The sequence below is a fragment of the Hemibagrus wyckioides genome, linkage group LG08, assembly GCF_019097595.1.
Source record: "Hemibagrus wyckioides isolate EC202008001 linkage group LG08, SWU_Hwy_1.0, whole genome shotgun sequence".
In the NCBI taxonomy this organism is placed as follows: Eukaryota; Metazoa; Chordata; class Actinopteri; order Siluriformes; family Bagridae; genus Hemibagrus; species Hemibagrus wyckioides.
The window spans coordinates 5425038-5441443 of NC_080717.1; the positions used below are offsets into that span (position 1 = coordinate 5425038).

Genomic DNA, 16406 nt, shown 5'->3' on the forward strand with positions numbered 1-16406 from the left:
GAATCCAGTGAGAGAGAGAGAGAGAGAGAGAGAGAGAGAGAGAGAAATGAAGATCCATCTCTGTCTTCTGGAAAGAGGTAAATGTGAGGAAGGATGAGCAGCACGGTGTGATTAGAGTGGGGAAATGGGAGGTCGAGTTCACTGATTTAAAGGCAATTCTTCAGTCTATCCATCCCTGAAGAGCGCTCCTAATGTAGAGCTTAGTTCCAGCACTAATCTAATGCCCCTGATTAAAAACTGAGATTTGTGGATTAGAAGATTGTAAACTTAAATTGATCCTCGGCTAATAATTTTACGTTTGAAGATCATTATCTGAACTTTTTTTTTTTTTTTTGAGAGAGAGAGAGTTTTAAGAACTTTAAGTTTTCTGAGAAGCTTGTTACATAAAGTTGCAATGATTTCTCAGTATCTCTATTTTGTCTGTAGTGTGTGAGTTGGTGTGTTTGTGTGAGTCATTGTACCTTGTGATGGACTGATACACCATCCAGAACGTCCTCTGCCTTGTGCCCGGAGTCCCCTGGGATAGGCTCCAGGCTCCCAGTGACACTGTGTAGAATAAGTGATACATAAAATCTATGGATGTATGGATGGATGGATGGATTTTCCAGGTTAAACCGAACATAGCCTTTGATATGTCACAGCTAGAAAACTGCTTCAACACTGGATTGCTTATTTGAGTTGTCATGGTTCTATATTCACCTTTATTAAAGAACCCTTGAAGAACCCTGTGGCGGCAGAGTGTCTGACTTGTTGGTAACCTCCAGCTATAACACATCCTTTTGTTTCTGTAAAGCAGAGCTGTGACCCTCCTGAGATCCCTGACATTTCATCCGGATCCACAGCTTGCCCAGTGAGGCACCATTGAAACACACTGAATCTCCACACACCGTTCCCCCTGGTCTCGTTACTTGTCCTATCACCAAGGCTACACACATCTAATTGCAGCTGTTGACTGCACTCATGTCTCTGGGTAGGTTTGTTTTTCTATCGACTCGCTGTCCCTCGTGAGATCGGCTCTCCGGAGGTTTGACCTGTTTGTTCATCTGGATGAGGTGATAAAACACTAAGGGCTACGTATTTGAAGTGGAAAACTGATTTCTTTAACAATAGTTCCAACTGCAAAGTAAATCACAGGCTTATATCAATGTAATTCATTATTGTGTCTATAGCAAATGATTCATTTACTGGAATTGTTCGTGTAATGAGTTTTTTTTTTGTATGCTTGGAGCTGTTTATTGAACTTTTATGGATGGAGACTCCAGTATCAGTGCTTTGTAGTGGTAACTTTACGCTTTATGATTCCTCAGTAACATCAACACATAAAGCTATGTGAGTAAACGGCTATTAATAGCTGCCATAGTGTAAGTGATAACAATAACTTCCTTGTCTCATGGACATTCGTCATCATTAAATGTAGCTCGAAATGATTAAGAAGTATGGTGTCAATCATCACTTAATAGAACTGCCAGAGAGATGAAACACTTGGTACATGATGTTATTGAAAATTAATCAGCATGCAGGTAAAATAACCAGCATCACGTCAGCCTGTATCTTATTATTTTCCCATAACAGCACAACCCCTGTGTGTTTAATTCCTTATGTAAACGCCAATTCAGCTGCTTTTCTATAACCTATAATTATTATGGCTTGATTGTGTGTGTGTGTGTGTGTGTGTTTCAGCTTATGTACATTTTTTTTTCTAGGTTACTAACAGCAGGCAATTAGCTTCCCCTATTGTGTGGGTGTTTAAATCCTTCCACATGTCTCCTCACTCTCTGGCTATCACTTTCATTTTGTAAGCATTTTGATCAACTTCCTTTCACAGGACCATCATTGTGGACAAAACAGACTCATACATATGTTTATCTGTGTCTTTGTCCTGTCTTACTGTAGGGTGTAGCTGTGAGACAGCTGAAAGGAAAGAGCTCTAGTCTAACAAGCTGAACTCTCTCTCTCTCTCAGTGTGTATCTGTCTCTATATGTCTCTGTGTGTCTTCCGCTTAATCTCTGCCTGTTTCTCTATCTCTCTCAGACTCTATTTGTATGCCTCTCTCTCTCTCTCTCTCATTCTATTTGTTCTCTCTCTCTCTCTCTCTCTCTCTCTCTCTCTCTCTCTCTCCCTTATGCCTCATTGCATTATTTAACATTTATGATTATCACTTAATGAATGAAACAGCAGTGTTTTTAATGACTGTGAGGCTTGGAGCTTGGTGAATAAACTCATAAGTGACTGAAAGTGAAGTTCTTGGAAGAGCTGCATGTTTGTAACGGGTTAAGGAATATTTTGCCTTGAGCTTGTGGGGGATTGGGGTACAGGCTATTAATCAATCTACAGCTTTCCTAAAATATAATTAGTCCCACGTGATCACTCATATTAGACTTCTCTCTCTCACACACACACACAAACACACAGCGAGAGAGAGAGAGAGAGAGAGAGAGAGAGAACCAGCAACACACTAATCTCATTCCATTTTGTGTTCTTACTAAAATTATGGTTCATGAAAAATAATAATACAGAAAAAGTCAATAAATCAATAATAATAATACACTGTACACTAACAGTTCAATCGAGGCACACACACACACACACACACACACACACACAGAGTCGCAAACAGTCGGCGCTTCTCTCAACAGTTCTCTTCCGCACGCCGCCGCGTCTCTTTTGATTGGCTGACAGCGTGATTGTATGCAAATTTGCAAGGAGATGCAGCCAATCGGCGCGGAGCTGCGCTGCACCCTGAGCCCAGAGCGAGAGGTGAGGCGCTGCGTGTGCGGAGCTGTCCACTCCGCTGTGGTGCTGAAGACAGGATAACAGTGTACACTTTGACCAAGGGAACATATCTCTGCGAACGGAATACGTCCATCTGGCTGCTAACTTCGCTATACGGATTTGTGCGTGACAAGGACTTCGTGTTGAAAGAGAGGAAACAGCGTTTAAACACACACACACACACACACACACATCCCGCATCAGCTTGCACACTCGAGATTTTTTTTTCCTCGAGATTCCTTCCGATGACCTGCATTTGGACACACAGGTGAGTGATTGTTTTTTATTATACCCCATCGCGCTTCTGGGTCAAATTACAGTTAAAACATTTTTTTTAATGTGTCAAAAAATCTAGGACATTTGGAGTTCGAACAGTAACTGGAACGAACACCACTTTTTTTCAGCACCTCCGTGCGCTTATTCGTGCCCAAAAAACTAACCCTGGTACATTAAACCTACAGCATCTGAACAGAGTGGACAGAAATCCAGCTGAAGCGTTAAAACGAGTTTAGAAAGACTGTTTAAAAATGCCATACAGATATTTATGCAACGTGATGGACCAGAGCGAAGCCGTTTAGTAAAAACGCACAGTACTGGATGTTATTTTTTCCCTCTGTTAATCCATGATCCTGAGTGAAGTGGGGATTAAACCGTCATGCTTTCTCCATTCTTGTTGATGTAGGGTAGTGATTGTATTTCATTATTAATATTATTATTATTATTTTTATTATTATTATTATTATTGGATATAAGTGCTACCTCACAGTTCTAGGATTCCCAGTTCTCCTGACTTTCATTACTGTCTGTAAGCAGTTTTAAATCTTCTCCCTTTCATGTTCTCTGGTTTCCTCCCACCACCCCTCCAAAAAAAAAACAAGTGGATTGGTGGCTCCAAATTGCCCCTAGTTGTGAATGAGTGTGTTCCTGCTGGACTTGGCGTCCCATGCAGAGCGTATTCTCATTTTGCACACCTTGTTCCCTGGAAAGACACCGGATCTAAATCGCTTGCTGAAGATGAATGAAAGAATGAGTTTAGCAATATTATTATTATACATCACTAAAAAGCAGAGAAAAATTTCATGTCACTTTGCCAGGGTGTTTAGGCACAGTAACTCTGTATAGGATGAAAGATGAGCTTGAGCTGGATTTTCTGGAAGATAGTACTTGTCTTGGCAGGAGTTTTCTACTCTATTGGTCAGTGCAGAACACCAATCCCCCCCCCCCCCCCCGTATTGGCAGCAAGATGGATTTGCATTTACTTTAGCCAGCTAGAATCCATTCTATCAATTCAGTGCGAGCTCTGAAGTCTTATATCTACTGATTTGTCTTTTCAGAGTTTTCTCCTTTCTGGCTAGTGTTAAGGTTAGACTCTTTTTTTTAATGTGCCTTTTAATCTTTACGTTTTTAAGGATTACTATATGAAGTCTGGTGTAGTGTCTAATTCAGTTTATGCTAAGCACACAGAAGACTCACTGTGCAGAATAATAGTGCAATAGGATAATAGTGCACTGTGCAGTAGATAAGGCTTGTGCTTAATGTAAGTCAGCTGCTGAGTGAGTTCCCAATCGCCTGCCTGAGTGGCTTTAACAGGCACAGATTTCCATATGAGATACACCTCACATCCACATCCACATCCACATCAACATCCACGTCTAATCCCTTCATTGCGGGCCCTCTATTGAAGTGCACAGTGATGGAGGCTGAAATGAAAAGGCTCTCCAGGAAGTGAGCACGCAGAAACAAATGCTCTAATGCATTCTCTCTCTCTCTCTCTCTCTCTCTGTCTCTCTCTCTCTCTGTCTCTCTCTCTCTCTCTCTCTCTCTAGCTCTTTTGCACACACATACACTCACGCTTTCTTTCTATTTATCCTCAGGCATGCATCAACATGCACACTCACACAGATGCGCACACTTAAAACAATGATGCCTCGGACTAAAAACCATGCTGTCCATTGAAATGCGTCAGCAATGCTGACAAGACTGAATTATGAAAAGCAACATCAGAATTTGAATAAAACCGTGGTGATTGATGTGATGTAACAGACCAGCACAAGTGGATGTTTTTCATGTAAGAAAAGGAATCACTCCACACAAAAGAATAACTCAAACATTAACTAAAAATATTCAGTTACATCAGAAATGGTCAGTAGACCACAACTGGCTTTGAGTCCATGCTTGTTCAGTGTATTGGTGCAAAAAGAATAATGCTTGTGGAAGAGAATGATGCAAACCGAACGTATAACTTGCGAACTGGAAAAAGTGAATCAGCAAGGACTTTTCTTTTTTTGTTTTAGCTACAACAACAACAACAACATAGAAGTGAATTTAAATGAGGAAGTCTGTCTAACTCTATTAATCTGGCAAAAATCATTGGAAAAGAATTCTTTGGCCAGCAGTTTAATCACCAATGTGACCAATTTTGACCAAAAACAGCTTCTCTCAGTGTGAGAAATATTTGCTTACAATCTCCTAAATGGCACAAATGAAAAGTGTCTCTACCATCTAGAGACGACGAGATCAAGTCATGATGATGCCCCAGAGAGCAAATTTGGCTGTCCTCAGGGGGTGGAATGGATGGCTAACTCTATCTTGTCTGTCAATCATATCCACCCTAAACGGTCATGAGCTCATGTACTGTATGTGAAAAAGGATGGATAGTGTTTCCTCTGAGTGTGTTATGCTGCCCTGACAGCTGGCTGCTAGATGGAAATTGGCTTGTGACCAAATTGGGGAGAAAAATGAAGAAAAAATAAATCACATTTGACCACTTCACCGGCACTGGTCTAAAAACCACCCATTGGAGGATGGTATAAGATTACGTGAAACAATGCAGGCTAATGAAAAGAAAACACATCCTTAACTCGCTCTGAAGAACGTTTCTGATTGCAGAGTCGTTTTCGCCAATCACAGTCCTATCATTAGGGCGTCTTCATTGAATAATCTGACATGGAGAACACACGCTATTCTTATAGTCTGTCATAGAATTCAGGGAAGATTATATCAGGATTTTACAGCGGCAAAAGGTGTAATCTTAAAAGAATGCTTGAGCTGTGCGTCTAAAACCGACAGCAAGGTGACAGCATGGCTAGAGGTCATCTATTATCGATGGGAGGTGTAGACTGGTGACAGGAAATGGGGTGTGAAAATTGATCAGATCAATTTTTTGAAATTTTTTAAATTTATTTCTAAATTTTTTACAGCTCCAAATATTCCGCAATTAATAAAAAGTCGTTGTTGGTTGATGCTTCCTGTGGCGTTTTTGGTGGATCCAAAATCGAATACAAATGTTCAGCTGGTTCGTGACTCGAGTAAACTGTCATTTGCTTTACAGCTCCATTTTATCCAGTTTAGCTGGGTAGGATAGGAACTCCGTTGTTTTTGTTTTCTCTGAACTTCAATAAGTGGTTTGGGATATCTTGTGTAGCTTGCAGTGTAATTTTCATTGCCAGTGAACTAACTAGGTTTTAGCACTGAAACCATGGCAACTGGGAAATAGGAACCCCTAGTACGTATAGAGACTTACATAGACCTAACTGACCAAAAGGTATTGCTGGTTATTGTAATTAGCCATCAATCCATCCGTTGCCTGAACCGTCTATCGTACACAGACTAGAGTCTCAGGGGAATTGGGGCACAAGGCAGGGGACACTCTGAATGGGCTGCTATTCCATCACACACACACACACACTTCAAACAATTTAGAGACACCAATCTATGTTCCTATGTTGGGAAATCCCAAAACGTGGAGAACTCCTTCTATACAGGAGGGATGAGGTATAGTGGTTAAGCTGTTGCACTACTGCTCGGGAGGTTGTGAGATCTAATCCCGAGTCCACCAAGCTGCCACTGCTGTGTCCTTGAGCAAGGCCCTTAACTCTCAATTGTATAAAATGAGATTAATTGTACTTTACTCTGGATGAGGGCATATCCAGTAATTGTAATACAGGCCAGAGTGTGGAATCAAAACCTGAGTATTACACAAGGTAGAAGCTCCCGTCAATGTATTTTCTCACGTGCATTTGTGGAAAAAATCATTTCTTTGTCTTTTGCATGAATAAAGTTGCAAGAAGGTAACAATAAATAATAACCTTGTGTCTCAAGCGAACCTTAGTTTTTTATAAACTCCGCGTTGGCGAGAAATCTCATGAATGCAGATGTAAAAGGAATTTCTTCACTAGATTCAAAAAGAGAGCAGATTAACATGTCCAGGTGCCAATTATCACTCTATTAATCCTGGAGTTATAGCCTTTGAGTGCGTTCTCTGAATAGTCATCAGGTTTCTCAGTAAATTGCATGAAGAATTACAGGATAGAGGGTTTATGTACAGAATATTAGCTGCCTGTTGTGGATTGGAAGCTAAATCGTATGAGACAGTACGATTTGTGAGTCGAAAGAGAGAGAGAGTTAGAGAGAGAGAGAGAGAGTTAGAGAGAGAGAGAAAGTCTTTGGGTGCTGGAGTTCAACTAACTTATTAGTTGTGCTTTGACCCCAACCTCTAAATCTGGGATATGTGAAGAGAAGAATTCCACTGTGCTGTAATGTAATGTGTGGCAATAATAATGTCTTCTTCTTCTTCTTCTTCTTCTTCTGCTTCTTCTTCTTCTTCTTCTTCTTCTTCTTCTTCTGCTTCTTCTTCTTCTTCCTTTATTATTATTAACCAAACTGAAGCGGATTTTCAGACATACTGTGTTTGTAAGCGCTGATCTTTCCGGATTAAGTGGGCTTCGGGTTGGCTTCCAGTGTTCTGCATGTGTGTGTGTGTGTGTGTGTATGTGTGTGTGTTAGTCCTTTTCTACTCTGAACCCAGAACCTTTTTCTACAAATAAAAAAAGTAGAACTATGCAATATCGGGATGTGTTGGTTTTATATTTCTAACACTCTCCTCTGGCTGTGATCATTTGCATGGTTTCTGGTTTTCGTTTGTAACACTCCTCTAACATATAAAACACTCGGGGGCACGATGTTATCGGAAAATGATCAACAACAGCATGGTGTGATGTGGCTTGATGAAAAGTAGAGGTACTGAAACCACCATAAAGTTGACTAATGGTGTGGAATGCCTACAAAATAAGTTGATGATGATGATGATGTCGTCAGTGTAGAACTTGAACTCAGACCTCTATAGCTGTTGGTTGAGTTTTTCTCGCCACATCTCTCTCTCTCTCTCTCTCTCTCTCTCTCTCTCTCTCTCTCTCTCTCTCTCTCTCTGGACTGATAATGTGTCTGTCACTGTAGCGTGAACACATCCTTGCCAAGTTGTCCAGTCATCCATTGCATTTTAATGGGCGCAGGTTGCAGCTGACTGCACGTCATAGCACCTGTCCTGCAACACAACACAACACACACACACACCTTACATCTGTTGCATAACACAGCAGCTCCTCTTTAATCAACTGGTAAAGGAACAAAAATCCACCCTGAATATCCACTCAGGGCATCCATGACTTCTTTTTCTTTCCTACATCACCCACTTCCACCTTTCCTTTTCAAGTCTACCTAAAGAAAGCGATGCGGCGGCACTTTAGTATTTTATTCTCTCCAGCTTTCTCACTTGCTCTGCACCCAAGTCTGATCTCGCTTGCGATTGTGTAGATCGCCTACTAATCACATTAAATCCAATTCTATATAAGTCCAAATCTTTATTCTACATTTGATGTCTCTACAATGACACTGACATTTTTTTCTGGAAAATGGTGAACAATGAAAGAAGAGCAGCCATCAACTTTTGTCTTCGTCATGTAACAGTCCACACTGGGGTTTAATATGAAGCTCACATGAAAGTATACACTCAGCACTTTTAAAAATGTGTATTTTTTCGTTCTGTTTTTATGTAGTGTGATTATTGGGTTCAAACATTATAAATTTTCTTTGTAATCGTTATAAAAAGCTCGACAAACCCCGCCCCTTTCTCATTGCACTGCTTATCAGTCACAAAACTTTACACACTGAAAGCCAAAAGTGTCCTGAATAATTTGGTATCAGACTTGCGATAATAAAAAATAATGAATTTGTTAGCACCGATACGTGGGAACGGAACTGGTTAAAAGTGTTAAACATTCACTGTGACGTCACAGCTATAGGCAAAAGGAACAAAAAAGAAAACAAACCAACCAACGAACAAATTCACACAAGAATCACTAAACACATGCAAACTTTATTGAATACGTTTCCCGGTAGCGTCTTTACTTTTCTTTTTCTGCTGACTTCCACCATCTATTAACCTTTACCTGACATCAGATCTAAACCAGACATCATCCGCAACCTATAAATTGGTCTAATTAGTGCTTTGGGTTGTCAAGGAAGCTCTGATTATATTGCTATTCTGTTGTATAATATTATTTTCCTAGGAAATCTGACAAAAGTGTCACAGAGATTAAAGCTTTCTCTCAGAGAGAGAGAGAGAGAGGGAGAGAGAGAGAGAGAGAGAGAGAGAGAAAGAGGGAGAGAGAGAGATAGAGAAGGTGCAGAGGAGTTCTGTCACTCTGCCACCAGGTATTGCATGTATATTTCATAGCTGCTGGATTTTTTTAGTGCTAGATCTAGAGCGGTGGAGCAGAGAATGATCAAAGCCATCAAAGTCTGGAGAGGTTAAAAAATGAGCTGGAACACTGTTGGAGTGATTAGCCGACCTCTAATGCCTGTCCTGTCTCTCTCTCTCTCTCTCTCTCTCTCTCTCTCACTCTGTCTCTCTCTATTTGATTGCGATTTCAGTATCTTTAGCACTTTGGTCACATGACCTGGCTGACCTAGCATAAAGACAGCTAGAATTTGCGCCCAGTGCAGCATGTGCTGTAGCTGATTGGGGTTAAATATTACATGAAATTCAACATCTGACAAAATACATCACCTGGAGAAAGCGGAGATTTATTCCTCGTAATGTTTCAGTCCCTGTTGTCTTTTTATCTCATCTACGTTCCAAAAGCACAAGGAGTTCATTAGTTTGGAGTTTGGAGAAATCCTTAGCCTCGGGCCCAGGGGAACACTGTGGTTTTTTTTTGTTGTTCTGTTCTTGACGATCGCTGCGTATTACCCAGCATGCCAGAGCAGTGCGTCTGAGCCGTGAGCCGTTTGATTTGGGCGAACACCTCTGGGGGATTTGCGTAAACGCTGAGGGAGACTCGTTTTCTCCTTGAGCCGGGGTTTTGATTTGGTTGCGTTCCCATTCCAGAGAGACTCAACTCCTTTTATTACAAAAACATTGCGGCGTGCAATCACGCTCTGTTTAACAATAATAGCACGTCTGTTCTGTGTTCCCTTTCTGCCCGAATTGCTTCACTTCACAAATTCATTTAAATGCAGTTTGTGTTCTTGACTCGGATGGCAGATTCGCTCCTTTAATCGGTGAATCTTCTTTAAGCTGGACTAGCGCGTCGAAGGTATAACTTTGAAGGAGTTGACGTCGTGGAGCTGATGGAGGAGAATGTAGTGTACTTCTAAGGGAAATCCGGATGAAGATTTAGGGGGGCTTTGGCACTGGTGGTTTTGTCTGAAACTGAGCATGAGCATTTGATAATGTAAAAGCTGTCTTGTGGCTCCCAAAGCGTGCCGTGATACCCGAACCCCAGATTGGTGTGAGTTTGGTTGCAATGGAACTGTGCCACGATTCTAGTGAATGTGAACTCGTACTCGGGTCTGCACTTATTCAGGAAGTAAAGTAACCTGCATGTGTGTTATAGCTGATAACATGAACATTGGGGGATGCAGAAGAAGAAGAACTGAGGGCAAGAAGCCTTTATTATCAACATACATACATTACAGTCCAGTAATCCTGTATATCCCAGCTGAGAAAGTTGGGGTCAGAGCACAAGGGCAGCTATAATACAGGAAGGGTTAAGGGTCTTGCTCAATTGCCCAACAGTGGAGCGTGGTGATGCTGGGGCTTAAACCTCGATCAACAACCCAGAGTCTTAACCACTTGAGCCACCACTGGCCCAGCAGAGACAGAGGTCTTACTGCACATAATATCAGCAAAATAATTTTAAAAAATGGAGTGTGCTCTAGATGCCCTAATATGATGATGTAAAATAAACACAAATGCAACAAGGCTTGATGGAATCAAATAAATCTGAAATTAAACGCTGCTGAGGGAAGCCGGGAAAAATCACACATTAGGATTCGGACCTCTGCAAACATACACAGTGTGAAAATCACCTTAATGAGGAAACCAGAGGTGAGAAAAACTCCCAGAGACGGCATGAGGAAGAAACCTTGAGAGGACACAAAAGGGAACCAGTTGACTTATGTGCACTAAGCCACCTCTTTCTCGTCTGTCTCCCATCATACAAAACACATGCAGGTTACTTCACTTCCTGAACAAGTGTAGACGTGAGTACACTAGAATCGTGGCACATTTCCATTGCAGCTGAACACACACCACGTCCTACAGATAATCTCAGGTTCGGTATCACGGCACACTTCCAGATCCAGTGATTAGTTTAATGTAGAGGACACTCTTTATGATCACAGCAGCAGTTTATAAGTAAAAATCTAACGAACCCATGGTTATAAAGTGTATTTGAGAAGTGTAAATCTGTAGGAAATGAATCTGGGCTGAGTCAGAAGGGAAGAAGCTTTAAGCAGAAGTAGATATACAGTATATAAAGCAAAGTATTCTGTTAGAGAAAACAAATCTCATATGAAATCAATATTTCTTCTCCCTACCTTGCTTTATTATTGTTGCACTATTAAGAAGTCATCTGTTGGGTTGTCCTCCAAGGTATCTTGGAGAACTTCTCATGGTTCGTTTGAGAGCTTTGGCTCTTGATTTTTTCTTCCTCCATTACCACATTGAGTCTCATTAACACAATGAGTGCTTGAATGATTTAAACTGAATTATGATCGTAACCAGAACATGAACTGACTAGATGGGATCTAAACAGGGTCACGGTCACAGCAAGGTCAAATGTCTGAAACAGATTTTCCTTAAAAATCTTTGTATTTATTGTGTTTACAAAATTGGGACTGAAAGATAGTGCTGCTATTAGATAATATTAGTATCTACTTTTACACCAATATATTTTGTATGCTTTTTTTCCCCCATATAATTATTAGAGTTTCAATTTCCACAGCATTTGAGGTTTTCTCCCGTATATTGGGTGTCAAAAATTCTGTAAAAGCAGAGATATAAAAACCCCAAACAAGGCCAAATCTCCAGTCCATGTATGTGTGATCGTAAACTCACCTTCACAACATTTGGAGTCGGGGATATTCAAGGGCCAGGATTAGGATAAGGATTAGGATTAAGCTCCTGTTTTAATCTGGCTAAAGAAGCAGGACACATGATGATCCGCAGGTGCAGTGACCTTCATAATAAAACATTTGTTCTGGTAACATGCTGGATAAATGTCAAGACCTTTACATACAAACACACACAAAAAAAAAAGAAAATGAGAGAGAAAATGATTTTTATTTCTAAAGTTTCATGTTCAGTAACCCAGCTCACAGTATGAGGTGAACATTTCTGTCAAAATAAAAAGTTAATTGGTGTTTTGTCTAGACTGAAAGTAAGTATCTATAGCCGTGTGTTGAGCAGGATATGGTAGAAGATGCCATTAAGTAATAAAAGATTAAATAATAAAAGCAAAACCTTAAAATATGATAGAAAATCATTCAAAAGTGATTGTAGCTTGTACTGTGCTTAAGTGGTTATCTGATGACCATATGAACATGGGGTATTTAAAAAAAAATATATAAATTAATTAATAAATTTAAAAAAAATTAAAATTAAATAAAAAACTATTTGTTTATTTATTTATTTATTTATTTATTTATTTATTTATTTATTTATTTATTTATTTATACATGTGCACCAAAAAACTAGTAAGAAATTAGTGATTACTGAAAAAACAACAACAAAACAAATTCTAAAACAGACCCGCCCACTTGATTTCTATTGGTGTATCATACCAAAATTCATTGACCTCTGGCAAATACATATGCAAATGGTTGTCTCTCATTTCTCATGTCCGTTCCCCTTCAGTGAATCGATAGATAGATAGATAGATAGATAGATAGATAGATAGATAGATAGATAGATAGATAGATAGATAGATAGATAGATAGATAGATAGATAGAAAGTGTTCAGACATGTCAATGCTCCTTTTCTGTTGTTGTGTTCTATCTCTCATGAACATGCCTGTGTCTGTCAAGCATGAGAAAGAAGGCTGCTATTTAAAAACCTGACAAGCTAGCACCCACCTTAAACACAAGGTGTTTGTGTGTTTGTGTGATTGTGTGTTTGTGTTTGTGTGATTGTGTGATTGTGTGTTTGTGTGTTTGTGAGATCGTGAGATCGTGTAGCAGCATTGCTTCAGTGTTTATTTCCTCATATCACTGCAACACTTTCTGATAATGAAGCGTTCTCATTTAGGGGCTTTTTATGCATGAATGTGATATGAAAGTGTTCCATTGTATTCACGATAAGAGAAATACAGAGCAGAGAGACAGATAACAGAAGAGGTGGAAAAGTAAGGGCATGTTTGTGGAACTAGAACCAGAACCTGTGCTGCTTAGCCTGTGGTGTTAAACTGGAGGATGGATTTATTTGTATTTTTTATTTTAGTTTTTAGGATCCAGGTAGGTAAAGCAAGAAACAGAGGATGTATATAATACATTGCAGTGTAGCAATAATGTATTATATTATAGAATTATCAGTTAAAAAAGCAAGTCAGTGGTTTAAAAGATGTTGTTTCATAGAAAAGGCAGACTGGATAATCTAAATAGAAATATTAGAAACAGAAAAAAAGAAAGAAAGAAAGAAAGAAAGAAAGAAAAAGTGTTTTATGAAAGCCCTAATGTTTTATGTGGATTTCAGAGCTGTGAATTATTTGAATTAAAATGCATTATAAGGATATAGATAGAGTCTAGCTGTTTTATTCTGGTATCATCATGCAGTGTAATAACAAACACACATGAACACATGAACACACAAACACACAAACACACATGAACACACAAACACACATGAACACACAAACACACAAACACATGAACACACATGAACACACAAACACACAAACACATGAACACACAAACACACATGAACACACAAACACACATGAACACACAAACACACATGAACACACAAACACACATGAACACTCAAACACACATGAACACACAAACACACATGAACACACAAACACACAAACACATGAACACACATGAACACACAAACACACAAACACATGAACACACAAACACACATGAACACACAAACACACAAACACACATGAACACACAAACACACATGAACACACAAACACACATGAACACACAAACACACAAACACACATGAACACACAAACACACATGAACACTCAAACACACATGAACACACAAACACACAAACACATGAACACACAAACACACATGAACACACAAACACACAAACACACATGAACACACAAACACACATGAACACACAAACACACATGAACACACAAACACACAAACACACATGAACACACAAACACACATGAACACTCAAACACACATGAACACACAAACACACATGAACACAAACACACAAACACACATGAACACACAAACACACATGAACACACAAACACATGAACACACAAACACACATGAACACACAAACACACAAACACACATGAACACATGAACACACAAACACACAAACACACATGAACACACAAACACACATGAACACTCAAACACACATGAACACACAAACACACAAACACACATGAACACACAAACACACAAACACACATGAACACACAAACACACATGAACACACAAACACATGAACACACAAACACACATGAACACACAAACACACATGAACACACAAACACATGAACACACAAACACACATGAACAGACTTTTTTTGAGGTTTAGGATCAGATATAGTTTAATAAGAATGACAGAAATGGCAGGTGATATCATCTGATCCACCAAGTCTATAAAAATGGCGAGTTAGCTGAAAAAGTGCTGCTTGCTGACATTCCCAGATCGTACACAAACTATATCCAGGTATTTTGGAGCCAAATCAGTGTTAATAGTGGTCACTCTGTCTGAGCCAGCAGGACAAAGGCTGACCTTGGTGTCTATGAACACTCATCGATCTAACGTAAGCGCAACTCTAAAAGCGCCCAGGTTCACGGAAAGTTCAGAGTACTTCACTGAATAATAAATGAACTCAGATAACATATGTTTCTGTTTTTATCCTTTTAGCTCAGTGCTAAAGACTCACAAATCTGCCTTTAGGACCTGTAGGAGGACCTTGAAACTTGTGTCAGGTTCATGGAGATTATTTCATCACAGAACCGAGTGGTTTAGGTTTAAAACCACACAAAAGTGAAGAAATCACTGCTGATGCCGGTGTGTGTGTGATACAACATGTACAACAGACTGTTTTTCTGCATATATATGTATATATATATATATATATATATATATATATATATATATATATATATATATATATATATATATTTTGCCATATATATATATATATATATATATATATATATATATATATAGCAAAATAAATTATATATAATTTCATTGGTCAGAATTTTATGCAATCATACACATATTGTTTTAAAAAATTTGCAGTATTTATTTAACCCATATATACTTTATCCATTTTTCCATTATACATATATACACATATACAGTTTAATATTTTCACATGTATTTTTTAATATATTTATTTATCCCATAAATAATTTCTGCATTTATAAGTTGTGCATATATACCCATAAACAGTTCAATATTTTTACATGTATTTATTACTATATTTATTCATACTTTTTCCTTTATATATAATACATATATAAAATATACAATTTAATATTTTTAAGTGATTTTTTTTTACTAAATTTTTAACCCATAAATAATTACTAAATTCATACACTGTGCATATATACACATATTCAATGTAATATTTTTACATTGAAATAAATGTATTTATTTCATGTATTTATTTATATTTTTTTTACAATATATTTATTTAATTTATTTCATACTTTTCCCCCTTTGTATATTATACATATACACACACATACAATTTAATATTTTTACATGTATTTTTTACTATGTTTATTTAACCCATTATTTTGGTTAAATAAATTATTTGACATTGTGCATAAATACATATATACAGTCTAATATTTTCACATGTATGTTTAGTATATTTATTTAACCCATTTATACTTTTTTATTGTTACTCTTTTTAATTTAATTTAATTTAATTTAATTTAATTTAATTTAATTTAATTTAATTTAATTTAATTTAATTTAATTTAATTTAATTTAATTTAATTTTACTTTACTTTATTTTTTATTTCATTTTATATTATTTTTGTATTTCAGCCCTATTTGAAGAAACACATGAGACATGAGTCAATATGAGACTCGCTTTCTCTGGCAGTTAAATTAGTGCCACTGTGACCAAAGAGGGTAATAAAATTTTGATAAAAATCTCAGAGTGTGGTGACCACTGCTACAGCGCTCATCTAAAAGTAACCAATATGAAGACGTGAAACTCACAAAGCAGCCACAATGGTAATGATGAAAAGTAAATTGTAATGGACAGAAAAAAAAGACTGATTGAAGACCAAATCAGAACGTATCTTCAGGTCTATCTTCATTTTCATGTA

General features: G+C 38.1%; 1 protein-coding gene across 2 annotated transcripts in view; it reads left to right on the forward strand.

Annotated features, from left to right (window-relative positions):
* The first annotated feature begins 2764 nt into the window (after nucleotides 1–2764).
* Nucleotides 2765–16406, forward strand: part of fstl5 (follistatin-like 5) — a 159581-nt gene continuing 145939 nt past the window's right edge. For both annotated transcript variants that reach the window (XM_058396178.1, XM_058396180.1), the window contains exon 1: nucleotides 2765–3041. In XM_058396178.1, the coding sequence (XP_058252161.1) occupies nucleotides 3019–3041 (23 nt within the window). In that variant the 5' untranslated portion in view covers nucleotides 2765–3018. The remainder of the gene's footprint in view (nucleotides 3042–16406) is intronic.